Source organism: Colletotrichum lupini, chromosome 5, assembly GCF_023278565.1.
Source record: "Colletotrichum lupini chromosome 5, complete sequence".
NCBI lineage: Eukaryota > Fungi > Ascomycota > Sordariomycetes > Glomerellales > Glomerellaceae > Colletotrichum > Colletotrichum lupini.
In genome coordinates this window covers 4,919,625-4,947,456 of record NC_064678.1, presented here as the reverse complement: position 1 = coordinate 4,947,456, position 27,832 = coordinate 4,919,625, and the positions used below count along the sequence as shown (strand labels likewise).

General features: G+C 56.3%; 11 protein-coding genes across 11 annotated transcripts; 6 read left to right on the top strand and 5 right to left on the bottom strand.

Annotated features, from left to right (window-relative positions):
- Positions 1-386: 386 nt before the first annotated feature.
- On the top strand, positions 387-3,216 carry CLUP02_10898 (gamma-glutamyltranspeptidase; the record flags this gene model as incomplete). The annotated part of the gene is made up of 7 exons (XM_049289870.1): positions 387-395; positions 458-684; positions 847-939; positions 1,165-1,315; positions 1,380-1,398; positions 1,471-1,820; positions 1,906-3,216. 7 exons carry the CDS (start codon positions 387-389, stop codon positions 3,214-3,216), a joined length of 2,160 nt encoding a protein of 719 aa, XP_049147015.1.
- A 709-nt stretch (positions 3,217-3,925) lies between these two features.
- On the bottom strand, positions 3,926-4,594 carry CLUP02_10897 (glutaredoxin; the record flags this gene model as incomplete). The annotated part of the gene is made up of 3 exons (XM_049289869.1): positions 3,926-4,098; positions 4,199-4,475; positions 4,568-4,594. The coding sequence occupies 3 exons, from the start codon at positions 4,592-4,594 to the stop codon at positions 3,926-3,928; spliced, it is 477 nt and encodes a 158-aa protein (XP_049147014.1).
- A 776-nt stretch (positions 4,595-5,370) lies between these two features.
- CLUP02_10896 (flavoprotein) lies at positions 5,371-6,169 on the bottom strand (the record flags this gene model as incomplete). Its single annotated transcript, XM_049289868.1, has 3 exons — positions 5,371-5,631; positions 5,687-5,766; positions 5,836-6,169. 3 exons carry the CDS (start codon positions 6,167-6,169, stop codon positions 5,371-5,373), a joined length of 675 nt encoding a protein of 224 aa, XP_049147013.1.
- Positions 6,170-7,429: 1,260 nt separating this feature from the next.
- CLUP02_10895 (U3 small nucleolar ribonucleoprotein Mpp10) lies at positions 7,430-9,658 on the top strand (the record flags this gene model as incomplete). Its single annotated transcript, XM_049289867.1, has 1 exon — positions 7,430-9,658. The coding sequence occupies one exon, from the start codon at positions 7,430-7,432 to the stop codon at positions 9,656-9,658; it is 2,229 nt and encodes a 742-aa protein (XP_049147012.1).
- A 1,940-nt stretch (positions 9,659-11,598) lies between these two features.
- On the top strand, positions 11,599-12,799 carry CLUP02_10894 (anamorsin family protein; the record flags this gene model as incomplete). The annotated part of the gene is made up of 2 exons (XM_049289866.1): positions 11,599-12,343; positions 12,471-12,799. The coding sequence occupies 2 exons, from the start codon at positions 11,599-11,601 to the stop codon at positions 12,797-12,799; spliced, it is 1,074 nt and encodes a 357-aa protein (XP_049147011.1).
- Positions 12,800-13,478: 679 nt separating this feature from the next.
- On the bottom strand, positions 13,479-15,519 carry CLUP02_10893 (serine carboxypeptidase; the record flags this gene model as incomplete). The annotated part of the gene is made up of 3 exons (XM_049289865.1): positions 13,479-14,831; positions 14,888-15,248; positions 15,377-15,519. The coding sequence occupies 3 exons, from the start codon at positions 15,517-15,519 to the stop codon at positions 13,479-13,481; spliced, it is 1,857 nt and encodes a 618-aa protein (XP_049147010.1).
- A 463-nt stretch (positions 15,520-15,982) lies between these two features.
- CLUP02_10892 (uncharacterized protein) lies at positions 15,983-16,615 on the bottom strand (the record flags this gene model as incomplete). The annotated part of the gene is made up of 3 exons (XM_049289864.1): positions 15,983-16,244; positions 16,299-16,481; positions 16,548-16,615. The coding sequence occupies 3 exons, from the start codon at positions 16,613-16,615 to the stop codon at positions 15,983-15,985; spliced, it is 513 nt and encodes a 170-aa protein (XP_049147009.1).
- A 112-nt stretch (positions 16,616-16,727) lies between these two features.
- On the top strand, positions 16,728-17,547 carry CLUP02_10891 (uncharacterized protein; the record flags this gene model as incomplete). Its single annotated transcript, XM_049289863.1, has 3 exons — positions 16,728-16,886; positions 16,992-17,164; positions 17,292-17,547. The coding sequence occupies 3 exons, from the start codon at positions 16,728-16,730 to the stop codon at positions 17,545-17,547; spliced, it is 588 nt and encodes a 195-aa protein (XP_049147008.1).
- A 178-nt stretch (positions 17,548-17,725) lies between these two features.
- On the top strand, positions 17,726-18,661 carry CLUP02_10890 (uncharacterized protein; the record flags this gene model as incomplete). The annotated part of the gene is made up of 4 exons (XM_049289862.1): positions 17,726-18,038; positions 18,223-18,333; positions 18,399-18,517; positions 18,605-18,661. The coding sequence occupies 4 exons, from the start codon at positions 17,726-17,728 to the stop codon at positions 18,659-18,661; spliced, it is 600 nt and encodes a 199-aa protein (XP_049147007.1).
- Positions 18,662-18,798: 137 nt separating this feature from the next.
- CLUP02_10889 (uncharacterized protein) lies at positions 18,799-21,515 on the top strand (the record flags this gene model as incomplete). Its single annotated transcript, XM_049289861.1, has 6 exons — positions 18,799-18,980; positions 19,018-19,082; positions 19,139-19,267; positions 19,342-19,386; positions 19,457-19,817; positions 19,874-21,515. The coding sequence occupies 6 exons, from the start codon at positions 18,799-18,801 to the stop codon at positions 21,513-21,515; spliced, it is 2,424 nt and encodes an 807-aa protein (XP_049147006.1).
- A 1,382-nt stretch (positions 21,516-22,897) lies between these two features.
- On the bottom strand, positions 22,898-27,801 carry CLUP02_10888 (uncharacterized protein; the record flags this gene model as incomplete). The annotated part of the gene is made up of 2 exons (XM_049289860.1): positions 22,898-27,473; positions 27,770-27,801. 2 exons carry the CDS (start codon positions 27,799-27,801, stop codon positions 22,898-22,900), a joined length of 4,608 nt encoding a protein of 1,535 aa, XP_049147005.1.
- Positions 27,802-27,832: the final 31 nt, after the last annotated feature.

Below are 27,832 nucleotides of genomic sequence, written 5' to 3'. Positions count from 1 at the left end.
CTAGACTTTCCCCATTCGCTTGACAACTTGCTGCTCTGATTACAACTACCACTGCACTTCCTCCATCGTTGACGACCGTGCTACAATGCCACACTGGCGCCGTTGAAACAAGCCCCGAGTTTCGGACCTTTTGCCGGCGGCGGCCGCCGGTGCGGCGTTACAGTGGGAACGCCAGTGCTGAAAAGAGACCGTTTCGGGGTCTTTTCTTCCCAGACCGGATACTTGAGATGTTGAGAGAACCCCTCCCTCCCTGCGCTTGTATGACATTGTCCTACCGCGTGGGATAGTCCCACGTGTAATGAACGACCTACTTGTAAATACATTCTAATGATGGCTTATATAAGTTGTTCTCCTCCATCTGCCATTCGATCTTAGCTACTTAGCTAATGAAGGACGTGCAACATGTCACTTGAATAAACAGACTTTCTCCTGAAAATCAAAAGTCATCACTCAAGAGTCCTCCGCGCCCCGTGTCGACATCCATACTTCACTCTCGCTCGGAACACTTGAACTCACGCACTACTCACTTTGTCAACTGAGTTGCCAACTTCGCGACCATCCTCATTTCTCGTCATCTACCCCGAGTGGGATTCTCATGCGGAGCACAAACTCCACTAGCGCCAGTTTCCCCCGTCCACATCCTGCTCCGTACCGCGCCGTTCACTTATCGACCTACCTCTCTCGGTAACCACCCTGGGAAGCCCGAACCTAGGCATTACGTATAGGATCATTATACCTTCAACGCTCAAGTTCTGACCTATCCTATTGACTGCTGCTCCTCCTTAACCGACTACCGGCATTATATCCCCCGTCGACTAGACAACCTGATCCCTCTTCATCGGCTAGATTCCCCGAAAACCTGGACCCGGACCAAGGGGGACTATCTGTGTACCTGTCATACGCACTCCCATCTCCGAACTCGCTGCACATTACGCCCTTGTTTGACAGACGCCATCTACATTTTTCAGAGACCTCATACAAATCATTGACCTTTTATTATTCATTCTCCCAAAGGGACTGAAATAACACCGCCTTTCATCTCATAATATCCCCTCTGGCCCCTACATAAGACGTGCCCCGTCATTTCATCATCACCACCGTTCCCCATCGGTTATCGCGATCGATAACCCCGCACCGCGCGCGACTCACCATGCCCCTCACCAGCGAGTCCCTCCACTCGGCGCAAGCAAGCGAATTCTCAAAGTTCGCTAGCCGACGGAGTGTCGTGCACAGCACAAAGGGAATCGTATCATGCACGCAGCCGCTGGCCGCAAAATGCGGTATCGAAATTCTCCAAGCTGGCGGTAATGCCGCTGTAAGTCGCGCCTCACTCTGCCGAGTCAATATATCCACGATCAAGACTAACAGCAAGTCATCAGGATGCCGCCGTTGCAGTTGGTTAGTCGAATCATCCGTTTTTATCGCGTCCTCGAAATGAGGTGACCGCTAATGATTATGCCATGTTTCTAGCTGCCGGACTGAACATGACAGAGCCGTGCTCTACGGGCATCGGCGGCGACATGTTCATACTCTTCTACGATGCTGCCACCAAGAAGGTCTCGGCCATGAACGGCTCCGGCCGTTCTGCTCAGAAGTCAACGCTCGAGACCATCCGCAAGGACCTCGGCATCAAGGAGGGCGCATCGGGCAAGATCCCCATGAAGAGCGTCCACGCCGTGACCGTCCCCGGTGCCGCCTCAGGCTGGGTCGACACCATCGAGCGCTTCGGCAGCGGCAAAGTTTCCCTTGAGCGGGTGCTGTCCCCAGCTATTGAGCTCGGAGAGAAGGGATTCCCCGTCTCGGAGCTGACGAGCCACTACGTACGTTCCCAAATCTTCTTTGATCCCATGATGTCAAGTCGTGGGTAGACAATTATCTAGATGTGGTTACTGAAACCTTTGATAGTGGAACACAGCAGAGCCGCAGATCAGAGAGGCCTCCCCCAACTTCTCAGAAATGCTGAAGAAGGACCCCAACGCGTCAGACGGCGTGAGAGCTCCCAACCCCGGCGAGATCATGAAGAACCCCACCCTGGCGCAGACCTTCCGCACTCTCGCAAAGGAGGGTAAGAAGGGCTTCTACACGGGGCGCATCGCCGAAGAGCTGGTCAAGGTCGTCAAGGATCTCGGCGGCCACCTGGGATTAGACGATCTGGCCCACCACCTCGAGCTGGGAAGCGAGCCCGTCGACCCAATCTCACTCAAGTTCAAGCCTGCCCTCAAAAAGGAGGCCAACGGCGCGTCATCCGGCGGCAGCGGCGACGGCGCCGTCGAAGTCTGGGAGCACCCGCCCAACGGCCAGGGCATCGTCGCCCTCATGGCCCTCGGCATCATTCAGGAGCTCCAGGACTCGGGCGTCGTCCCCGCCTGGTCCGCAGAAGACCACAACACGGCGCCCTACCTCCACGCCATCATCGAGGCCCTCCGCCTCGGCTTCACCGACGCGAGCTGGTACGTCACCGACCCCAACGTCGTCACCGTGCCCTCGGCCGGCCTCATCTCGCGCGAGTACTCGGCCGCCCGCGCAAAGCTCTTCGACCCGACAAAGGCCACGCAGAAGCTCCACGTCGGCGAGCCCCCCAGACACGTCTCCCCCGCCCTCCAGAGCAGCGACACCGTCTACTTCTCCGTCTCGGACGAGCACGGCAACGCCGCGTCCTTCATCAACAGCAACTACGGCGGTTTCGGCACCTGCATCATCCCCAAGGGCTGCGGCTTCACGCTGCAGAACCGCGGCGCCAACTTCAGCCTCGACGCGGACCACCCCAACAGGCTGGCGCCCGGGAAGCGGCCCTACCACACCATCATCCCCGGCATGGTGACCAACGCGGCGGACGGGTCGCTGCACAGCGCTTTCGGCGTCATGGGCGGGTTCATGCAGCCCCAGGGCCACGTGCAGGTTCTCCTCGGCCAGCTGGTCGCGGGTCTCACGCCGCAGCAGACGCTCGATGCGCCGCGCGTGTGTATCGTTGCGGGCCTGCCCGAGAGGGACGCCGACTTTGACTGGACTGTCAGCGTGGAGGAGGGCATGCCGGAGGAGACGGTGGAGGGCCTGCGGAAGCTCGGGCACAAGGTTGAGGTGGTTACCGGATCTGAGAGGGGGCTGTTTGGCCGCGGGCAGATCATCAGACATACCGTCGATACGGTTGAGGGGACGGGCGTGTGGTCTGCGGGAAGTGACCCGCGCGGTGACGGTGCTGCGTACCCGGCACTCTAAGGTGCCCTGAGGTCGAGTTTCCAGATAATTTGTAGCCGTAATATTATGACCATGATGTGGAAAATGGGACTGGAGCTAGTCTTGTGTCATCCGAAAGGTACGACTGTCGTAGTATTCATCTCATATTCACCACGGAGGTTCCTAGTCACCCGGTCACCGTATATTCGACGCAGCGTCCAAACCTATCACTAAGCGACTTGGGGTAGGTGGTCGAGGGGTTCATGGGGGAAGACCCGAGTGTGGATCTCAGTCTCTTTGAACATCATATTTCGACGTTTAGTTTTTTGTTCGATCCCATATCGAGGAACTGTCTTTTGCTCCTTTGAGTCACTTGCCCCCGTGCAGCATGCCAACCAACGATGGTGCCTATCGGTTACAATAGGTTCGCTTTTGGATCTTGATTGCGCGAAAGAATCTCGCTGTATCGAAACGCCAGCCTCTGGGTTTCTCTCGCGATATCTTCACTTGATTGCATAGGAGGAAAAGGGGATCGCATCGCCGCACCCACGTCCCACATCATCCTTTCAACGTGACTTTCAGCTGCGTAAAAAGGAGTACATGATTAAAAGTGTTTAGGTCTTTGCCAATAAATACCACTCTGTTTCCTCCGGCTATGATCCACGCATAGCTTGCCGCTTTCCTTTAGTATGATACAGTTGTACAATTCTCAACGCTTTTCCAGCGCGGGATTTCTGGCTTTCCTTTGCTCTTACTCCTTCTTCTCGCCCTCGCCCTCGGTCTCGGCAAGGACCTTCTTCTCCTCGAGAAGCTTGGCCAGCTCGCCGTTCTGGTGCATGGAAACGAGAATATCGCACCCGCCGACAAACTCCTTGTCGACGTAGAGTTGGGGGATCGTGGGCCAGTCAGAGAACTCCTTGATACCTACTCACAAACACCAAAGGTCAGCGTTCCGTTCGCTCCGATGCAAAAGTCCAGGCCAGTGCGTTTGCTCCGAGTTGCTGCGCAGAGCGCATCGACATACCTTGACGCAGCTCGGGATCGGCCAGGACGTTGAAGGCGGCAAACTTGGAGGGGTCGACGCCCTGGAGGCCGAGGATCTGGATCGAGGCGCGGGAGAAGCCGCACTGGGGGGTCTCGGGGGTTCCCTTCATGAAGAGCACGACGGGCGCGGAGCCGACGGCGTTCTCGATGGCCTGCTTCGTCTCGTCGGAGATGAGGCGGTGCTGGGTGAGGAAGGGGAGCGGGGCCCGGAAGGCGATTGGGCGCGCCGCCGGCCGGACGGCTTGCCTTGCGAAATTCTGTGAAAAGACAAACACACCAATGATTAGCGATTGCGCACCAGGACGGTAAGAGCTGTTTAGACTATTCTTGGAATCGAGTCTGAACTCACTGAGCGGAGGAACGTCCTTGAGAACATGTTGGCTGTGGAGTGGGTGTGTTGAAGGGGTGGTCAACGGGGGGAGGCAGTTGATGAGAAATGCGAGTATGTCATGGGATTGCGGAATGGGTGATGTAATCCGAGGTGTGGTTCTCGGTGAGGGAGCTTGGGCCTTTGCTCACCGACATCACCGAGGTCGGGCTCCATGTGGGCTGCCCGGAGCGCCAATCAGTGTACGGCAAATGTCATCCCCCCAGCCCAAGCTCACGATACCCATCTCGGGTACTCTGATTCTGACTGCTCTCTGGATCATTCTAACAGGCGTTGAACGAACGAATCTGCCTGATTGATGACAGTACGCCCTCTTTCTTTTCCTCTCGCTCAGCCCGCTCCAAACCAACGGATCTTCTCCTTCACTATGTGCATACGTAGCACATGCATGGCGATTCGGTCTAACATATTCTGTTGGTTATGGACCCATGGATCACCGTAGGGGGGGGGGGGGGGGGGGTGTGGCGCAACTGAATAACCGCCTTCGTACAGCATGAAAAGATATGTGGAACAAGAACTTGACAGAAGCAATCTAAAAAGAATACCGTGCTTGCTGGGACTATGTGCTATAACCAAGTTTCCACGCCGTGTCTGTCGTCATCCGCAAGTGGCCTTCCCACTTACTGCTTTCGTTTCTATCTGTCTTCTCAATGCCTTGATGACTAGGTGAGCTAAAGATAGAACGGTCATACAAATAAGATCAGGCATACCAAGAGGACAACCTCATTTGAATTTCTTCCGATAACTTCTTATGTGACACGGTATCACAGGCCAAGCCTTGCCTCCGTCACCTTGACTATGTCCTCCCACGACATCATCGCACCGCCCCCCGTGTCACCGCAAGCAAGCGTCTTCTCAATCGGTCTCAACACCTCAAACCACGACCACTCCTCCTCGAGCACCTTGACCTGCTTTGCAGTGATGGGATGCGCATACATGGCCGAGTTCATCGCGGTAGCCACGAGGATCTTCTTCTTCCGGCCGTCGATGAGTCCATCCGTATCCCATGCTCGGACCACACTCGTCTACAGAAGAATTAGCCACGATGCAGAACGTACATATCAGTTGTTCGATGCTCACCAGAAGGTTGTCTGAGAAGCCGTTGACGATTTTAGCCAGTGTGTTTGCCGAGAGTGGCGCGATGAGCATTAGATCAGCCCCTACACGAGTAAGTAGACGTTAGCAAACCCGAGCAAGTGAAAATATGGCACAGGAATATCTCGACTTACACCGCCGCAACTCGATATGCAGAATCGACGAACCCCGCCGCCAAGGTTGCACCCACTCGTCCGCGTCCAAGTGAATGCCTTCAACATTCGGCAGTGCTCTTATTGCGGCAAGAGAGGGCTGCTCCTCTGTTGAACCGTTCAGAAACTCTGTTGCCGAAGCCGTGAGGATGACTCTGATGGCGAGGTTCTTGTGGTGGCCGAGGGCCTTGATGATGTTGGGCAGTTTGATTGTGGCAACCGAGCCGCTGGCGCATAGTAGAAGATGGGTCTTGCCATCGGAGCGGGATGCCGCGACTGCTGCGGCCGGATCGTCTGTGACGCCCACTTTGGACATTTTGAAGTCAAGTTGGACGCTGTAGAGTCTCTGACAGTAACGTATACTAGACAGTGTACGCCGTGGAAAATGGTCTTTGCGGACGCGGAGAGTGCCAGAACGTGGCTATCCGTCGCCTTCCGCGAATAGCGGATTCTCTGATCGTGGCGTGCTTTCGTCAAACTGAAACCAAACTTAAGCCTCTTTTCCTTTCACTTAAAGTGCGTCTAAGTGGGAAGTCGCGCCTCGTTTTGACGGTGCTGCTCAGAGGTTTAGCTTGTGAGTCATATGGGGAATACCGTGATTGAATCTCTCATTCCAATGATCGAGCGAGATGAAACTGAGAGTATATTTCCATGGCATTTTAAAGATGATGATGAAAGAAGGAGATGCTTCAAGATGGCAAAGGTGTAACAAGAGCTCAAGGGTTCAACTGGGTGCTTCTCCACTCTAGAGTCAGAACCAGAAGGAAGACTTACGTGTGAGACCGATTTGCGCGTGTTTCTTGGGTCAAAACTGCTATAGTGGTTTGGCTAGACAAGGAGCTTGGCTTGTGAAAATCTGGCACCGATAGCTTATAGATACCTTGGATTCCAGAGTAGTGTGTGAGACGAAGCAAGTTCCGACGGGCTGGGATGTGTAAGTCGAGGCCATTGGGGTCTCGCCGTTCTTAGTAATCTTTCGGAGGTACCTTAATCATGGGATCAGATCGGCCCCACCACCGCGCCGGGACGTTCTGGAATCTTACCAACAGTGCAGCAGCGGGCATTCAACGACGGACGTCTGGCACAAGCAAATAATGTACACGAACTTCATGCAGGTATTCGTCTTAGAAGCTTCTCAATATAACTGCAACTTGCTTGGACTATAAAAGTGGCGGAGGTCAATCTGAACCAATCTTGGTTCTTCGGACTTCGCTATTCAAGGTAGCTGACAAGATTCTGTGTAAGGTTCTTCCGACTTCGATTCAATAGTCTTACATACTACCATCAAGTGATTGCACTTTGCAATCAATGGCGAGACTATCATTCCATACGTGCCGACCCAAAAGGGTGCAGAACGGATGAACTGTAGCGATTAGCTAACGCGGTTTGACAGGCAGCGTAGATCTCATTGGCCAATCATGATTAGACCCACGAACCCGGACGTTTTGCGGGGTCCCAAATTTTTTTGACGGAGAGCGCAAGCCCATGTCCGACCAAAAAAATAAAAAGTCCAATTCTTGCACGGCCGAAACACGCATACTCCGAGGGAGCGAGCCACGATTAAAAAAAAAGTATCATGGCGGCGGGCAGCAGCACATCTTCCTCCCTGACGTCAAATACCCTCACATTTGCGCCCGGCATGGCCGCTCAGCTCCCCAACGGCGGCATCGTCGACGTAAAGGCCCTCTTCGACAACCTGGACGCCCAGAACCGACACGCCTTTCTCCAACCGCCGCCCGCGATCCCGTCCGCCTCTCTGCAGGTCGTCAAGGACACGCTCGATGCGTTCGCCGGCCAGATTAGCGACGAGCAGCTGCGCCTGCTGAAGGAGGCGACGAAGAAGCGCAAGCGGGCTGACGGCGGCGGCGCGAGACCCGATGTTCTCAAGATTCGCAAGGTCCATGTTGACGGGTTCGAGACGAGCCAGGTCTGGCAGCAGGCCCGTCGTATCATTCAGAGCGCTTTGAACCACTCCAAGGAGACACTACAGGAGCTCGAGGACCGGAATGAGGTTGTCACGAACGAGGACAATGGTTCAGAGAGCTCTATTCTCTCTTTCGAGACGGCTTCCGAAGATATTGACGACGACGAAGAGGGCTCCAGTGACGAGGAAGAGCTGTCAGGCTCTGATCTGGAGGACGCCGAAGAGGACTCTGATGCGGAGGAGCTTGAGGGCTCGGACGTTGAGGGTCTCACGGGTGATCTCGAAGACATGGACGAAGACAATGAGGAAGAGGATGGCGAAGAAGACGAGGAGGAAGAAGAGGATGATGAGGAGGAATACGTTGAGGATCCCAACGGTCTCAACGACGGTTTCTTCTCAATCGACGCCTTCAACAAGCAAACCCAGTGGTTCGAAGAGCAGGACGCGCGAGGAGACCCCAACACGGACGCCAACAGCGACGACGAAGATATCGACTGGAACGCCGACCCCATGGCACCATCAGCTAAGTCCAGCTCATCAAAAAACAAGGACAAGGACATGGATATGGAAGACGACGCCGGCTCGGACGAGGAGGACTCGGAAGACGACGGGCCCACATTCGGCGACATGGACCTCAACGCCCCCGAGGGTGCCAGTGATGACGAGGACATGGACGACGCCATGGACAACGAGGAGGAGGAGTTCAACGCGAACGGCATCTACTTCAAGGACTTCTTCGCGCCGCCGGCGAAGAAGGCGTCCAAGGACGGCAAATACAAGAAGAACAAGTCCGTGCGGTTCGCGCCCAAGGCGGTCCAGGAGGAGGACGTCGAGCGCGCCATGGCGGACGTCAAGAAGGACCTCTTTGACGACGACTCTGACCACGGAGACGACTCGGACGACGCCCTGTCCGACGCCTCGGCGGGCGACCCGCGGTCGCGCCGGTCCGCGCACGAGAGGCGCCAGGCCAAGCTCGCCGAGGAGATCCGCAAGCTCGAGGCCGAGTCGGTCGCCAAGCGCCAGTGGACCCTGACCGGCGAGGCGTCCGCCGCCGAGCGCCCGATGAACTCGCTGCTCGAGGAGGACATGTCGTTTGAGCACCTGGGCAAGCCCGTCCCCATCATCACGGCCGAGGCCAGCGAGAGCATCGAGGAGCTCATCAAGCGGAGGATCCTGGCGCAGGACTTTGACGAGGTCGCCCGGCGCCGGCCCGGCGCGGAGAACATGCCCGAGAACACGCGCCGGGGCCTGGTCGAGCTGGACGACTCCAAGTCCGGCAAGGGCCTGGCGGAGATCTACGAGGAGGAGCACGTCAAGAACGCGGACCCGGACAACTACGTGAGCAAGTCGGACGAGAAGCTCGCCAAAGAGGAGGCGGAGATGGAGCGCATGTGGAGGGACCTGAGCGCCAAGCTGGACTCGCTGAGCAACTGGCACTACAAGCCCAAGGCGGCGGCGCCGTCGCTGACGGTGGTGTCGGACGCGGCGACGATCGCGATGGAGGACGCGCAGCCGGCGACGGCGCAGGGGGTCAGCGGCGGGCAGAGCATGATCGCGCCGCAGGAGGTGTACAAGGCCGGCAGGGAGACGGCGGAGAAGGGCGAGGTGGTGCTGGGCAAGAGCGGGCTGCCGATGGCGCGGGAGGAGATGTCGCGGGAGGACAAGGTGCGGCGGCGCCGGCGGGAGAAGGAGCGGATCCGCAAGGCGGGCGGGACGGACAAGAAGCCGCTCGGCAAGAAGGCGCAGATGCAGAAGGACACGATGGCGGATCTGAAGAAGGGCGGGGTCAAGGTGATCAACCGCAAGGGCGAGGTTGTCGGGCTCGACGGGAACAAGGCCAAGGCGGAGGTCAAGGCGACGAGCAGCAGCTTCAAGTTGTAGAGGGGTTCGCGAGTCACATCATGGAGCATGTTGTCACTGCGGTCGACGTCGTCGTTGTCGAGGTGTGGAGCAGCTATAGAGGAGGCAACTTTCCGGGACCGGCGTTGAGGCTCACGGGATATTGGAATCGACGTCTGGAGAACAAGACGACAAAAGCTCCAGCGAGTAATTTTCTCATGTATCACAATGCATATAGTACCCGGTCACTTGGGGACGAATCAAAAGTTTGGCAATGGACTCGACATCACTCACTTGCCTACCTACCCTTACCTAGCGAACTAGTTTCCTCGCCTACCTTAAGGCACCTCAAGATAGGTAGGTAAGGTAGGTAAAGGCGTAGCAGGCCATAAAGGCCGACGGTGGTTATCGTCGCGCGCGCGGGGGGAGGTTTGCCAAGGAAGACATAAGGGAACCAGTCCGCAGCCGGCCGGACGAGATGACAAACAGAAACGGCCAACACGGCTCTGGTACTCCGTATTTCCCGTGTGTCGAACCTTACCTTACTCAAGGGAGCAATCCGACCCGATCCCGGCAGAATCTGCTTAATCAGGGTGCAGGCAGAATCGCAGGTTGCAGCAGCGCCGAACAAGTCCGAATGGCGAGGGGGCCACTGGAAGGGGGTTACAGTCCTGCAGAACTGGACCCCGCGAAAGGGGAGCCCGAGAAGAGCCCAAGGGGGACTCGGTCGGGCAGGGATGAACATCGCCAAGGGGGGGGTTATACTTCGTAGTCGACCAATGACCTTGCGGAGAATGCACCTTTGTCAGTTTGGTCAGCGGTCATTCCCACTGTGGCCACGGTGCATTGTCCGCGGCGCCGACCGTCAGGTCCTTGTGCGGTCCAGTCCAGTCCATGACCTCCCAATTCTCGCTGCCCACACCTTGGGGGAAAAAAAGAGGCTAAGAGAAAAGTCATTACGAGTGAGAATTTGCAGCGGGTATCCGCCGAGGAAATACGGGTTAAAAAGGTAGAAAGGGTGGTTGTTTGGAAATGAGGATTGCAGAATCGCTGGTTGGGCCAATTTGTCCCCATCCCAGAGGTCCTAGGAGTAACTGCACTCCGTATGTACGTACGGGAGTAATGCAGCGTCAGCATTTCCAACCACCACCCCCTTGTCGCTTCTGTCACTCTGGCGTCTGCCGTGTCTGCTTTTTTCCCATATGTCATGCTCGTGATTGTGAGTGTCAACTTTTTTTTACTGCGTAGATGGGGGCGGGGATGCTTTTTTAGCCGCCGCTTTCGGACCCCTAAATCCACGGGCACCCTACCTTGCCTTACATAGTTGTTACCTTGCCTCTTCGTTTTCGCCGTAAACGTAAGCACAACAGAGACAAGAGATCTGATAAAGATCTGTAGGCAAAGAATCGTGCATCTCCGTCTCAGGACCCTTTTCCCAACGTCCACTTAATTACTTACCTTTCCCCCCCCTCCTCTCCTCCCGCTCCCCTCCCATTACGCGCTCCACGTCCATCGACATACAACAAGAAGGCCTCACTTCAATCCTCGTCTACTCCCGTACCCGACCCCCCGATCCAAACCCACCGCCAGAACCAGGACCTACGCAATACCGTGTGACAACCCTTGCCAGATTACGGTGCCCACCCCGCCGACCCCTCACCCTTTCCACGCTTATCAAGCACCGCCATCCTACAGTACGTTCACAACCCGCTACACAGTTCTTGTGGTTTTTATTTTTATTTTATTTTTCTTGCCGTCCTTGTCGGTCATTGACTAATCCAAGCCAGGAACTTCCTCAAATCAATTCCGCAAAAAGAACGCAACCGCACAACCTCTCTATATCCTATACAACCTTTCCCGAACCCCCTTCACATCCCCCCCCCCCCCCCGTCTCCCACCGACAATCTTCACACACACACCGCAAACAACGAAGAGAAAAAACCACTTCTCACCCCAACAACAGAGTCACCCATCTCCCCAAAATGGCACCCTCCTTCGTGACCCTCGACACAACCCCCGACTTCGACTTCACCCCCGCCACCACAACAACCGCGCCCGCGATGCACTCCCCAACCCGCACCCTCCTCCTCGCGCCCCCCTCCGCAGCGTCCCACCCCCACAAGCTCCAATCCCTCCTCGCAACCCACGACCGCGCCACGACAGACCTCCAGATGCTCGACCGCCTCGCCGCCCGCCTCGTCGCCCTCCCCCCCGCGACCTACGACGCCGTCCTCGTCCTCACCGACGCGGACGGCTCCCGCGCCGAATCCACCGCCCTCCTGGCGCGGGACCGCGGCGCCGTCCTCTCCGCCGTCGCGGAGGCCCTCAAGCCCGGCGCCCACGTCAGGGCGCAAGACGGCGGCAACCTCGCAAACGACCCCGCCGTCGCGCGCGAGGCCGTCCTCGCCGGTCTCGTCTCGGCCGGCGGCGGCGGCTTCACGAAGCCGGAGTACGGCGAAGACCAGGTCGTTTCGTTGAGCTTCGGCAGCAAGAAGAAGAAGCTCGGCGTCGTCAATGGTGACGGCGCCGTCTCACTCAACAACGGAGGCGCTGTGTCCTTGAACAGCAAGCCCTCCACCGCGCCCCCGGTCTCCGCGCCCCCCGCGGGCGTAGGCTTCGTCGACTTCAGCGACGACCTCGACATGGACGACGACGGCGACGACGACGACCTCATTGACGAGGACACCCTCCTCACGGACGCAGACCTCTCGCGCCCCATCAACATCCGTACGTCAACTCCCATTTACCCATTTCTCCCCCCTTTCTCTCCCTCCCTCTTCAAGGGACCCATTCCTTCCCCCCCCCCCCCCCCCCCAAAGCAGCAACGCAACTAACAAAACCCCCCTCAAAACAGCCCCCGAATGCGCCCCCAAAGCAGGAAAACGCCGCCGCGCCTGCAAAGACTGCACCTGCGGCCTGGCAGAGCGCCTCGCAGCCGAGGACGACGCCGCCCGCGCCTCCGCCGACAAGGCCCTCGCGTCCGCCGCCGCGTCCGCCGCCGCAGTCAAGCTCGGCGCGGACGACCTCGCCGAGGTCGACTTCACCGTCCAGGGAAAAGTAGGCTCCTGCGGGAACTGCGCCCTCGGCGACGCCTTCCGGTGCGACGGGTGCCCCTACATCGGCCTCCCGCCCTTCAAGCCCGGCGAGGAGGTGCGGATCCTCAACAACGATATCCAGTTGTGAAAAGGCACGCCACTTCTCTTGCGAAATTTCTCTCACTTCAACTGTCAATACTGTTTTTTTTTTCGGAGACAACAACAACAACACAACAAAGACAAACGACTGGCGTTTACAAAGTCATGGTACGGAAGGGAAAGCCTGGCACACACAACACACACACACACATATATCCATCTGCAAGACGCATGTCGTTTTACTCGAGGGGGTTGGGGGAAACATCAAATCATTGGGTGGCGGTTCGGTTCATTGGGCGAACAAAGTCAAATTGGTACTTTTCAAAAGGGCGCTTTCATTTGAGAAAGAGGGCGTTTTGGGCGTAGGACAAAATGGACAACTCTAGTCTGATTAGACTTTGAGAAGAGATACAAATCATTGGCATAGGACAAAGGCACGACTCGCATGGGGAAACTGTAGATGCATCCTTCAAGTATCAGGCCGTAGCCAAGACGAAAAATAACCAAATTTTCCCTATGGAACGAAAAAATATCTTCTTGCTTCTATCCCTATTCAGACATCGCATAAAACTCCGTTTCCGTGCTGAAGCCTAATGTTCATTCATCCTCTGCCCTTTGAAAAAAGATAACCTTCGCTAGACTTTCCATGCATTGTTTGGAGGAGCATCAATGATAGTGTTCGACCTGTGCCAACCTCGCATATCATTGCAAAGCTGCCGTTGACTCTTTTACCGCGCTGAGCGGCTGCCGTTTGGTCTGGAGGGCTTCTCATGAGCCTCATCATCGCTATCGCCTCCCACACTGTAGCGGTCCTTATCCATCGTTGGTGTCGTTACGTGCAAGTCGTCCAGTTCGCTCTCATCGAAATCGCCCGTCTCAACGTCACGACCAGTCCTGCGGTCACGGAATCCCTCGAGACCACGCGCGGCGCCTCTTTGAGTGGTAGGAGGGGTATTGCCCATAATGCCAGAGTAGCCCCTGCGCTTGCGGCGCTCCTTCCAGACGTACCAACCCCAAGCACCCGCTGCGATGATGACAATGATGAGGACAATCTCGCCCGAGCGGTAGTACGCCTTCCATTTCGCATCGTCCAGCTTCTTCTGCGTTTCCTCGTCGTCGGAGGTGCTGTTGCCAATGTTGCCGACCGAGGTGGCCGGGCCGGTCTCGCCGTCGAGTCGGGAGTCGGTAGGCGTGCCGCCAACAGAGCTGATGTCGACCTTCATGACACGGTCAAGCATATCGCGACTTCGGCGAGCGTAGTCGAAAGGCACCATGTGAGAAGAGTTATAGAAGAGAATGTAAGTGAGGTTGCGGGCCTCCTGCCAGAAACCAGCAGCTTCACCCTCGACCGTCCAGTCGCGGCGAGGAGCCCAGTTGCCGGGAGTGAGCTCGAAACCCTTGCCGCCGTTCCATTCCATGTCGCCAATCATCTGTTCGGTTCCCATGTGGTTGCAGATAAGATCCTCGGCGCCGGAGAACAAAACAATGGGAACCTCCTTGAGGAGATCGGGAAGGAAATCTCTCGACGGTGCAGAGTTGGGAGCTCTGAAAGCGGCACCAACGGCACCGTTGCATTCCTTCCATCCGGTGTTCTTCTGGGGGTTAATGTGCAGGGCGTTGACAACTTCGGTTTTGCGCAAGTAAGGGGTGACGTTGACCAAGTCTGGGGGCCAGTTCATGCCGCACGAAGGGTAGGTGTCGCGGAGGCGGATGTCGTACATGTTGATGCACTCGCGCTCGCCCTTGGAGTTCACCTTGGCCGTCTGCTCGAGCAGGCTCTGCAAGACAGCCTCGCACTCGGAGAAATCGACAGTGTTTGAGACGGCTAGCGAGGTGCGGCAAATGCGCCATTGCTGCTCCAACTTCAACGCAACGGGGGATCCCGTCTCGATGAGCTTCTTCTCGTATGCGTATTTCAAGTAGGCGTCGTATTGCTCCTTGGGAGAGATCCAAGCGTTGCCCATGATCAGGCCCTTGAGCTGCCAAATGTGCTTCGTGCCAGGCTTCTTGTTTCTCTCAAGGATGTGCTTCGCAATGTAAGGAATGTGCTGACCGGCATACGATTCACCGGCGATGTAGAGCTGCATAGTTGTTAACCCAGTTCTAAGCAGTTGGGGTTCAAGTCCAGTGTACTCACGTCGTCGTGTTCGTACTCGGGGAACATGGCAAACCACTTTTCGAGGAAGGCAACAAATTGGTCGGCCATCTCGGGGAGCTCGTGCAGATAGCTATCGGTATCGACGTAACTAAAGCCGGTACCGACGGGGTTGTCGACGAAGAGCAGGTTGGCGAACTCGTTCCATGAGCCGTTGTTGTACTCGAGGTTGTCCTTATCCTTGACTCGGTATGGACCGATTTCCATCAGGGCGCCATCCTCGGAACTGCATCCTGGACCGCCGTTCAACCAAATCACAGTGCGCTGCTTGTTGGCGATGTGCTGGTTTTGGAAATGCCAGAAAAAGAGGTTTCCATTGTGTTCGGGTGTTACTTCGACGTGGCTGTGATGAAACGCGCGTCAGCTTTGGATAGCTCTCCTGTTTACGAATGCCTCTTCGTTTATTCCGAGGGATCAAAAAGGGAAAATGATGAAGTGCTGCAGGCGCGGCAACTTCGGAGAACAACGTACCCAGCGTGCATCTTAATAAAAGGCTCCTTGGGTGCGCCGGGCAGTTCGTGGACAAAGTAATCGGCGGCGCTCTGGGCGGCGACGGCGGGCGTCCATGATGCCAGCGCAAGCAAAAGCGCTGGCACCATCGAGAGGATAGCCATGATGGGGGAAGTGTGTGGCCTCCCCGAGGCTACCTGGGTCGGATTAGGTAGATGGAGTTACGGATGTGTTCCAACCCGCGATTTCATAGAGACGTCGTCTTTCCCCCCAGCAATGAAAAGGTCGAAGAAGAGAAAGTCCACGATCCGTAGCAGGACGGGCGTGTGTTTTGCAGATTAAGGTGGTTGTTTGAAGGGAGGGCGGACGTTCGGGAGGGAGAGAAAGATGGGAAAGGAAGGAGAAGTGGAAAAAAAAGAAGGATGCGCAAATGGTCAAGGTGCAGTTGGATTGAATTATCCAGGAGTAGGACCTGAGCCGTGGACCCCAAGGCGAGAGAGCGGAAGTTACAGCTCAGATCTGAAATGTGTACTTTCCGTGCCATCCTGTCCCCGAGTCTTCCCCCAGTCGGTTCGATTCGTCCGCCCACCCCCCCCCCCCGGGCCGCGCACTCTTCCCGTTCAATCCTCAGGCTGAGAACCAGTCAGCCAGTCCACTCCCATAAGCCATGAGGTACCCCTGCCCGCTGTTCCGCCTACCAAAATAGGCTGGCGCAAGTGGAGGCACTGGAGGGCAAGAGAGAGGGAGTGAGGGAGCGGGCGGGCGGGCGTGGGCACAGACGTGGAAGGAATTGGGGTTCCCGTCGCCTTTCCTGTTATCGCCCAGCGGATGGTAGCGCAGCCGAATGGTGCCGCAGGGAACGACGGAGAGAGTCTGCCCTGCTCTGAGCCTGTCGCAAGTCTCCAAACAGGGGCTTCTCTTAGCAGGCTAGACTCTCACTCACGCAAGACTCCAGTGTGTGAAGTCGGTGGCTTCCTCAGCTACCACTACCTTATTGATAGGTACTCCAGAGCCCAGGGAGCACTGCTGCCCATGCCGCCATGCGTGGCGTCCGCTTGGGCTGGTCGGGCGCTCAACGGACCGCGCGTTTCTCATTGTCGACCGGCTCCCACTGATTACCGGCTTACTGATTGATTATGACGGTGTATTAAAGTGTCGATAGATCAACAATGAACTGAAGTCCAGCCTGTACGACGATGAGATGAACTCCCCGATGCAGCTGAATGTTGAGTGCCGTAGAGCAAAGACCTCCTCCTCCATCTTTTCCTACCTTGGCTTCGTCGATCGAACCCCCTTTTTTGTTTTTATTTTGCTTCTTCTGCCATTCTTTACAACTGCCAGACCGGGACCGACCCGGGATGACATGCTCATCATGCTCAGGAGCCGTCAGGATACCGGTCAGGTTACATGTAGACAGTCATACGCGTGGAACACTAGAAACTCCCCTTGGCACCCATCCGAAGCACAGATCGCCCGGGTTGCTGGGCTCGGAGACCCGGCTTATGTAATACGCTGCTTTCACCACCTTACCGTGTACGCGCATATCTTCTCCATCTTTTAAAGCATCTGTAACCTGAGACAGCTGCCCGCCCTGTCCGTTCCTCTCCTCTCCGTCTTCGGCCCCTGGTTTAAATAGTGGTATCTGGTATCTGCTCGACAATATGAGGACCCTGAGGAGGACGGAAAGAAGTCCATTTCTTCCCACAAGGACCGCCCCCGGCCCCGACACTCACGGCATGCTCTATGCAACCCCACGATGACAATGCCGAATGAATGGTTATGGGACCGCACCGGTACAGCCGTTGCCAAGTGAAAGCTAACCATGCGGAACCTGCGGAACCAGCCACAGGTCAACTCACGTTCTTTCTGTGTATCTTTTTTAAGTGCCGCGTAGAAGTCGAATGAGTACCAACCTACTAGTGAACAAAACCAAAAGCGGCGTAGGAGGCGTACATGCTAGGGCACGCCTCGGAGCGTTAAGCATCTGGCACTTTGCCGCAAAAAGGGTGCCCGCGATGGCTCGAAGCCTTAGTCCTTTACGGATAGAGCGAGCAAATCCCAAGTGGAGAGAGCCCAGCGGGCAGGCGCCTCGATATAATCCAGGGCAAGTTCTCAAAAAAAATCAATGGACTCCAAAACAAGCGTTTGACCACAAATTTCAGCCCATTTTCACTTCTCCCACCCCCAGCTAACAGCCTGACACCCCAATCTTTACGCTATTACGCGGCCTGGCCATTCCACCTGAAGCGAGAAGAAACAAAGCAGTTCAGTTTGACAAGTCAGCCCCCCTGGTAGTATCAAACACAAAAAAATCGAAACATCCACACAAACCCCTCTCCCTCCGGGAATACACACCCAAAAAAAAAAAAAATGCCAGGCAAGACGTACATTGTCGAGCACCTCGACTCCGAGCTGGGCCCCTGGTCCGAACTCGAGTACATCGCCATCGCCAGAGAAACCCACGCCGCCGAGGGCACCTTTCTCCTCTCCTCCCTCCGCGCCGGCTTCGTCGCCCCGGAGAAGCTGCAGCAGGTCCCGGCCTTCAAGGCCGAGAACCGGGGCGTCGAGGAGCTCTACGCCGCCGACAAGTCCCGCGTCTGCCTGCTCGACCCCTCCGCCGCCAGCGACCTGAGCCCCGAGGACGGCGAAAAATTCGACGCCTTCCTTTTCGGTGGCATTTTGGGTACGTCATTCACCCCGATGCGAATTGGTCTCGTGAATCTCATTCCTCGTGGAACTTTTTGCTGATTATTTTCCCTCTCTCTCTAGGCGATGACCCCCCAAGAGGTATACTATTCCTTACCATTCCACTCGTGACCTCGGCTTGGTCACATAAATGTCAAACCCCTTCTCGCTAACCCCTGCAGACCGCACCTCCGAGTTGAGGAAGAAGGGTTTCGAAGGCAGACGCCTGGGTCCCACCCAGATGACGACTGACACAGCTGTCCGCGTCACGAGAATCGTTGTCGAGGAGAAGAGTACGTGCCAACCACCCTTCTCCTAGTATCGCATAACTCAATGAGATGCTCACGGGTGACAATAGCACCGCTGGACAAGATTCCTTACGTCACATACCCCGAGCTCAAGTTCAGTGAGCATGAGAGCACCGAGATGCCCTTCAAGTATGTCACGGATAAGGACGGCCAGCCCATTATGCCAGAGGTGAGTTTTGAGATTTTTCCCATCCCGATACCTCCTCTGCGAGAAGTTCCATGAGATGAGAACTGTGCGAGTCTGACATCTCTCCAGGGCATGGTTGATCTCATCAAGAAGGATGCCGATAAGGCGATTGATGACCTCTTTTAAGATACCACACTACCAATTGAAATTCAATGACCGTCATGAAAACTTGGTGTCCATTTTCTTTGCGTCTCGCGTTTGCGCGTCTTTACCGGATCACCGGCAACTCGGCCATACTTTCAACTCTCAAGTCAATCTAGTACATGCCGGCCGGCATTGACCCGATATCTCAGATCGGTCGCGGTGAGCCTATCTCACACCTTGGGAACCCCAAAATCTCGGGCAGCTTGCCGGATCCCGGACGGACGGCCCGGCCGGCGCACTTGACCCCGCACAAGAGATCGGCCGTCACTCACTCAGGATCCGGGACGGAAGGCTTCGTCTGGTTGGTCCCATGTCTCGTATCTGGACTGAGCCTCTAGTGAAGTTCGTCTGCCCCGATCAAGAGCTCAGTTCCAGCTAAGCCATTTCACGCTTATCCTTACTTGTCTGCCTCTGTTTCCTTGAATCCAAGCCTACTCACCGATTAACTTCGCTGTCGAGACTACCTCGCATCGTCCTTATCAGTTCGACTTTCCTTTTTCGGCGATCCTAAGCACCTCAAGTTCGAGGTTACATCCTTCCTCCATCAGAGCTTCAATACCCAATCCGCCATCTCATTTATATCTCGACGTCCGCCAAGACCCTCTCTCTCTCTCCAAGGGCCTCCCTCATGACTTCCTCCCACACATCGTGACATCTTTGAGTCCTCGCCCCTCCCATCATACCTCAACCCACACTCCACCTACACAGTATCCCCGGGCAGAAAGCGATAAACCATGTCCCACCCGCAAACAACCTTCCGCCAAACGACCTTCACAGCCCCCTCCCTCCTCCGCACCCGCCGCGCCACCGTCTCCCGCACCACAGTCCACGCCCAGCTCTCCCAGCTCCGCGCCAACGGCCAGTACGACTGCTTCAAGCTCGGCTGGCACCCCATCTACGACGACCGCTCGCGCTGGCCCGCGCCCCTGCACCTCTTCTGGGACAGCGACGTCGCCAAGTGGATCGAGGGCGCGTGCTATTTCCTCGCAGACGAGTACGATGTCGAAGTCGACGCCGCCGTGCGGGAGCTCGTTGCCATGATCCGCGGCGCGCAGCATGAGGACGGGTACCTCAATGTTCACTTCTCCGTCGTGGAGCCGGGCAAGAGGTGGACGAATATTCGTGACATGCATGAAATGTAAATCTTCACTCGACGTAACTCAACTTAGAATGAGACTCACAAGGTAAATATAGGTACAACGCCGGCCACCTCATCGAAGCAGCCCTGGCCCACAGACAATACTACAGAAACGACCTCCTCATGGAACCCCTCGCAAAATACATCTCCCACATCCACCGCCGCTTCGGCCCCGGCGAGGGCCAGATACGAGCCTACCCGGGCCACCCGGAAATCGAGCTGGCCCTCCTGCGGTGCCACGCGGCGACGGGCAACACCGAGGCCTACGACCTCGCGCGCTTCTTCCTCGAGGAGCGCGGGAACCCGACGGGCCAGGAGGGGAAGCACTACTACGACTGGGAGACGGAGCGGCGCGACGAGCCGCGCTGGAAACGGCCCAACTCGTGGCCCATGGACAGGTCGTACTGGTACTGCCAGGCCCACGCCCCGATCCTCGAGCAGGCGTCCGTCGAGGGGCACGCCGTGAGGGCCATGTATCTCCTCACCGCGGCGGCCGACCTCTTGAACACCTCACGGGAGAGCAGCGGCAGCACGGCTCCGGTCCGGCCCCTGACCGCCGCCCCGGCCTGGCTCGCCGCCCTCCGACGCCTGTGGTCCTCGACGGTCGACAAGAAAATGTACCTCACCGGCGGCGTCGGCGCCGTGGCGCAGTGGGAGGGCTTCGGCATCGACTACTTCCTCCCGCAAGGCCCCGACGAGGGCGGCTGCTACGCCGAGACGTGCGCCTCGGTCGGGGTGATGATGCTCGCGGAGCGCCTGCTGCACGCGGACGGGCCGGAGCCGAACGGCCGGTACGCCGACGTCATGGAGCTGTGCCTGTACAACAACGTCATGACGGCCATGAGCGCCGACGGGAAGGCCTTCACGTACGAGAACCAGCTCGCGAGCTGCGAGGCGGCGAGGAGCGAGAGGGAGGACTGGTTCGTGTGTGCCTGTTGTCCGCCGAATGTGACGAGGCTGTTTGGGAGTTTGGGCGGGTATCTTTGGGATTATGGGGGTGGGAGCGGCGAGGGCGAGGAGGGGGGGACGGGGGCGGCGTTTGTGAATGTGCATTTGTATAGCAGCGCCGAGGTGAAGTTCCCGGTGGACGGCGCCGAGGTCGCGTTTTCGCAAAAGTCCAACTGGCCGTGGGAAGGCAACATCCTCTTCCAGCTCAAGGGCGCAGGCTCTCTCAATACGACGATCCGACTTCGTATCCCAGCCTGGGCGATACAGCATGGCCACGTCCTCACGCCTACACCACCGACGGGGACAGCTACGCTCGAAAAGGGAGGCTACCTCCGCCTAGACCCTTCGTACACGGCCTCGAACCCGGTTTTCTCGCTCGACGTCGGCGGCGCCGGCTTCGCGCCGCGGTATATCGCGCCCCATCCGTACACCAACCAGCGCACGCTCAGCCTGGCGAGGGGACCGATCGTGTACTGCGTCGAGGACGCCGATCACCCGTGGGAGGAGAATCACTTCAAGGACGTGGGGATCAAGAGGGGGACGGCCGTGGAGGAGGAGTGGAGGGTTGACGATGAGAGCGGAGAGGGGTATTTCGCGTTGAAGACCACGGGCTGGGAACGGTCGCCTGAGGTTCTGGCGAGGGGCGGGGATGGGGTGGAGAGGGAGCTTGTGTTTGTGCCGTTTTACTTTCGGTCGAATAGGGGCGGTAAGGGACAGATGAGGGTTGGGTTGAGGGACGACGGGAGGTGAATGAAGGGTAAATATTTGTAAGTTGATGTACGTAAGGTATGAAGGATTAAGGTTCGATACATGAAGACAAAGGCGGCTATACAACCAGCCACTTGGCCTGAACTATGGAAAGTAAGGCATCTTGCCTTGGAGTAATCAAAGACGCAGCTCATGCTCATCAAGGTGAAAGTGAGGTCGTCTTCTCTTTCCATATAACTCCTATCCGCCCAAAAGCCTCATCTCGCTCGTTCCTTCCACTTCAACGCCCCTTTCCTGCCCCCCCCCCCCCCCTCCCTCACCCGAACAAGGCTGGCCACCATGATACGTGAGGAGTCTATTCACCTCTCCTGTCACCAGCACCCATCCGGCCGATTGGCCGGGTGGTTTACACTCTGACGCAGAGAAGCCAAAACAAATACTCCAATGAAGCCGTGCTGGTCCGAGGGGCGCGCTGTTCGAGTCCGGACAGGGGCGTGAATTCTAGCGTAAGTGATCACCAGCTCCCTTCCCTTCCTTTCCTTTTTGACTTTTTTTTGGGGGTTTTTTATTCTTCTATACTTGGTTGTCTTGATAGTCTGAAGTCGGTGGATAGAATCTTGGTCATTGGAAAAATGTGGTGTGTTCTGGTAATCTTGGTGATATCTAGGCAATGTTGCTTCCTTCCTTGCTTTTGGGGTGCTCGTCAAGATTCAGCTGTTGATTCATCTCCCTTAAACGAGATTCTGGTCGTTGAACTCGGACAGTCCACAGCGACATAGAGCTCTTTGCCGAAGCAACCATCCATAAGCATTCTGAACTAGAAACCTCGAACAGCATCTTGGCTTGGACTCTTTGCGGGGACTACTCTCCTCTCTAATGTAGTGGGACTTCTTCTGTTCACAAGGGGGGCAAGGGGAAACCCATAGAACCAACCCCATTTGTCTATTCATATTGAGTCACTGAATTCACACAAGGGACAGCTGATGTTGGAATTATTGTCATTCGTAGACAACGTGGTGGCTAGTGTACAAAGGTATTGGCCTGGTCTATTGGGACCAGGTACGTAAGCGGTACGCGAAGTGCCCGCAACAATGATCATCTCAAAACCCCCGTCCAGTCCTATTATGCATGTTTCCTCAAGACCCATCCCTGTTTCCATGATCCACGGTTTCGTTGATGCAAATGCTAGACCCCAGTTCCTGATAATGCTATGCCGAAAAACAAGATGAAAAAGACCTCTGCCCTGTCACATTCCCCGGGCTGTCTTCGTTTCACCAACCTCTGTCTCACGGGACGAGCCCGAATCCTGGTTTCACTTCCCACGTTCGGCGAGTATTATAACAAAAGAAAATTCCGGGGTTCCTGTTCCCCAGATCCAGCCAAATGTGACTAGAATGTACATGATCCGCATGGCGTTTGCAGATTTAATTGTCGTGCCTGAAAGTGCACTTCTCCCCTCTAGCGCATTTGCCTTGCTGCCAAAAGCTGCAAGGCTTGGTTCCGATGAGAGCCCGATTGACAGGGCGATGGGGAGCGAGCGTGGCGCCGCCAGGAGCGTTGCCCTTGCGGTTCTTGCCCTGCTTACCACCCTTTCCTTCGCGATCACGATCACGGCCACGTTCCCTATCCCGCTCGCGTCCACCGTGATGCTCGAACTCGTCTCTGGTGTCCCGGTCGCTGTAGTCCACAAGCTGGCGCTGAAGGTGAGGAGGAGGCTTATACGAGTTCGCGTCGTGCTCAGGCGGAGACTGTGGAACGACTGGCGGAGGCGGTGCTTGCTGCTGCTGCTGGGGTTGTTGCTGGAGCTGTGCGAGCATCATCAGCTGCTGGTAACCAGTGTCTGATGGGTTCAGCCCATATGCGTTGCCTTGCGCTGCCGGCTGCTGCTGGGCCATCTGAGCGAGCATCGCTTGAAGCTGGGAGTCCTGTGTAGGCTGTGCCGCGGGAGCCGGGGCAGGTGCTGCTTGAGCTGATTGCTGAGGTTGGCCGCCCTGGAGCATGGCCATGTACTGTGCGTATTGTTGCTGTTGCTGGTAGTAAGCTGCCCACTGCTGCTCTTGAGTTTCAGATGCAGCGGGTTGTTGAGTCTGGGCCTCGTTCTGGGGTGCGTTACGAGCCGTATCCTCTGCCTCCTTCCTGGCTCTCGCCGTAACGTCCTTCTGGTATCCGGCCCACCACTCTCTCGTTCTTTCCTGGTCATTTGCCAAGTATGCTGGTGGGCTAGTCGCCGGGTATGGCAGTCCTCGCAACGTCTCAGCCGCCTCCTCAACCTGGTCGGCGGCTGCTTGAATGTTTGGGTCCGGGTAATCGTAGCGTCGGTGAGTCTGCGGGGTAGCCGAGTTGAACGGGTTGGCATCACGCCAGGTCTTCACCTCGTCGGAGGTGAGAATGCTGTAGACTTTGTCGTCAAAAGGTATCGCCGGAATAGGCTGCATCTCCACTGCGGGAGGCAGGATCGGCTGCGCGTTCTCCTTGGGCGGTGTCATGTTGTACGGTTCGGGCACCACGGCCGGGGCAATTGGCTTAAGGTTGCCCAAAATCGAGTTGATCTTTGCACCGGGGTCGTCCTTGGCATCAAGGCGCTTGCGAGCATAGTATTGCGCCGCCTCCCAACCGAATGTCTGTGTCTCCTTCCAGCGCTTGTGGATCTCGTCAAATTTCGGCTCACCCTGAGGCAACTGATAGACTTTGCCCTCAGAATCGCTCGTGACTGTCGCAGACTCGGGAGCTGGAGACTTGGGTGTAGGCGGAATGTCGGCAATGTCCATGTAGGTGACCATAAGCTCCTTCTTCTCCCGCTCCTCTATGGCTTTCTGTTCCTCTGTGTGGAAAGTCAGGTTACCGCCACGAGTAACGTAAGACTTGTTGCGAATGTCTTCGGGGATTCCAGAAAGGTCGGCGAGGGTAGGCATGGTCCAAGGCCTCTCTGGCAACTCGTCCTCCTCGTCATCATCCTCATTGTAATTGCGCTGCTTGAGCATCATTCCCTCGGATCGGTCATCCGCTGCGTCCTTAGTCATATTATCTTCGCCTTCTGCGACCTCTTTGGTGAAAATGCGAATCTCCACCAGCTCTTCAGGGGGCTTGAAGCTGACACGTAGATGGCGGCGGGCCTCTTTACGAAGTCGCTTTGCCTTCTGTTCAGGTGTTTCCGAGATATCTTTCTTGCTCGAATCTTTCGCCTGTGTTGAGGGCCCGTCTGGCTTAGGCGCGGTAATGGAGTCGAGTAGAGAAGCAATGCTGGACAAAGAGGAGCCGCTGGAGACAGCAGCCTTGGGAGCAGACGACCTTGACTCGGGCTTAACCGCCGATGCTGCTGGCTTCTTGTCTACATCCATAGGCGTGGCCGTGTTGGGTCCTTCGGATCTCGAAGGCTCACCCTTAGGGACGTCCCTTGGCCCAACTGGTTTAGGCGCCCGAATTTTGCTGGCAAGGGTAGTGGCTTGCACTGGTCGCTTTACACCAGCAAACTTGGATTGCAGACTTCCGGCAACCGGCTTGACCCCGACCTTGTTACCTAGCACACCACCTGTTGTTGGCTCGACGGCTATTTTCTTGGTAATGCGAGAATCGGTATCCTCATCCCGGGCTCTCTTGGCAGGAGAGCCATCAATAGGCTTTGCGACCGGTTTGGTGACTTTGCTGACAGGAGCAGCCGACGTTGTCTTCTTGATCTCGACCCCATTGGCTGTTTCTGTGTCTTTCTTAATCCGCGACGCTATCGTACGGACCAATTCCTTAACCTCAGCATCGCCCTTGTCAGCAAGACGCTTCCGCACGTTCTCGAAGTTGACAGCTTCTGTAACTTTCTTGAACATGCTAATATTTGACATGAATCGAAGAAGAGCCTTGGGCAAAGGTCCGCTGAAATCACCAGCCTTTATGGCGCCTATCAACATGTTGACCAGACTCAAGATGCCCTTCTGATGACCGCCAAAGTTCTCCAGCACGGCCTCATCGCCGTGTTTAGCTGCCGCTTCGCAAACTCGAGTGAAGGTCTCCTTCTTGACGTCGAGCTTTTTGTTCCACTCTGCAATTTCCTTCTCAGGCTTCTTCTCCTTCGTTGCCTGGTCGAGTTCCTGCTTCAAACGGTTCGTCTCCGATCTCAGCTTAATGAAAAACTCACCCAGAGACTGAACGGCGCCAGCAATGAGCGCATTAGTTCTGGTCGCGGAAGGATCAATGTAGACAATGCCAAGGATGTCCCAGACAGCACCCTCAATAGGGTCTGCTGGCCGCTTCTCAGGACGAATGGGCTTCTTTCGTTCTTCTTCCTCTTCCTTTCGAGCCTTCCTCTGGGCTTTGGATTTAGCGGCCTCGTCGGCCTTGAGCTGTTCCTGGAAGGCGAAGGGGTAGTCGGCGTACTTAGGTCGCCGAAGACCTAAGCTCGTCATCTCACGTTGATATTGGTCGATGAGGGGTCTTGCCTCCGTCTCGCGATCGTCCGGCTTTCCGACAAAGTTTGGAGACGGCTTGTAATTTTCCATGAATCTCCCCTGAATCTCACATGGAAGATCGGGGCGGAGTTCGGGCAAGATACGTCTTCCATTGGGCGACGGCAAAGCGACTAGAGGCGCGAGTCGGTCGTAACTCTTGGGCGGGATCAACTTGGCTGAGCCAGTAGCAACAAGAAACGAAGCTCCGGGAATGGGAGGGAACTGTTTCTTGGATGTGGCGTTGCGTTTCTTAAACTGTGCCAGGAGAGACAATTCTTCCTCGGTGCTAGAAGGCAGGACCAGTGTTTCTCCATCTTCTCCCTTTTTGACAGTCGCATCGCCAGGGGAGTCGGCTTGTTCAGGTTCAGGCTCCTTCTTGACGACACGCTTGCGCTTCTTCTGCGGCGCCGGCTCAGGTTGGAGCGCAGGGTCGATGACATGCGTCTCAGGTTGAGAAACTGGTGCTGCAGCGATGAGCTGCGGTTGTGGTGGCTGCAACGGCTGCTGATGGTTGTGCTGCTGCTGCTGTGGTTGCTGCTGCGGCTGTGGCTGCGGCTGTTGTGGTTGAAGTTGACGAGCCGGCGCCGGTGAGGGGACTGGCTTGACCTGGTGTATGGACTGTTGTTGCTGGGCTTGCGGAGATTGCTGAGGTGCCGGATCCTGACCTGGCATCTGCCTTGCAGCAACGGGTTGAAAAGGTGATCTTGCTACAGGCTGAGCATAAGACATTTGCTGAGGGACAAACTTGCTCTGCTGGTATTGCGGCGGTTGATTTTGCTGGAAAGATGGCGGAGGCGTTTGGGTAGAGAATCCCTGGCTGTTTTGTTGACGAGGCGGCTGACCCTGAAAGGGATGAGGTGATTGAGAAAAGACTCTCTCAGGCTGAGCCTGATGTTGTTGAGGTGATGGAACATAGCCCTGAGGGGCGGGTGAGAATGACTGGGGAACAGAGTCGAAGCGCTGCTGCAGCTGCGCCTGGGACTGGTGGCCATGCTGAGGCATGAGTTGAGCCTCGGTATATTGAGGAACATTTCCATTGAACAGCTGATTGGCCTGACCGTTGTATTGAAATTGTTGCTGTGTGAAGTCAGGGGTATGACTGTGGTTGAGGTTGTCGATGTTGGCGTTGTTGAAATCAGCCTTGCTCGGCTGGCCGTATAAGTCTTGGGGGTATTCATTTAAACTAGCCAGAGGGTCTTCTTGGCCAGCGTCTGTGTATGCAGTGTCAAGCGAGAATTGGCCATGGCCGTTATGGAAGTTGCCGTGATTCAATGTCGACATGCCGTTGTGGTCGTTGGCTACGACAGCATGCGCTTGATGTGGTGAAGCATAGAGATTATTCTCGTTTGTGTTGCCCCCCCCTCGTGGGGCAAGTTGTGGGAAAGCATTTTGGTTGGGAATTTGATGCTGCCAATTTTGGGAGGCATCGAACTGGTTGGTTCCATCAGGGAACGCGTAGGAGCCCGACCACATATTATTGTGGCCTTGAGCAGAACCCGTCTGGCCATTTTGCTGCCAGTTCTGCATGATATCGGCCTCTTCCTCCGTTATGGAAGAAGACGCACTGAGAGACGATGAAGTTTAGGAAATCCTCATACAATCATTGGTGGAGAGCACTGCACAGCTGGAGCCAATTAGCATCTATCCGATGGAGGTGCACTACTTTTGGCACGCCTTCTAGCTTGACGGTGCAGCAGGGTGATCAGACGAGCGAGGGAAGAAAACTCGACGCTGATTGGGCGCCGCCAGGGATGGAAGCGTTTGGGGTATGGGAAAAGAAACTCTTTCAAGAGGTGGGGTGGAGATAAGAGTTTGGAGGAAGTTAAGGTTCGATAGGTGGAATAAAATCTTGATAGGTACTCCTGCCAGCTAAAACTGCTGTCGAGGAACATGAAGTGGAGAAGGACGGGGGTCGGGACGGTT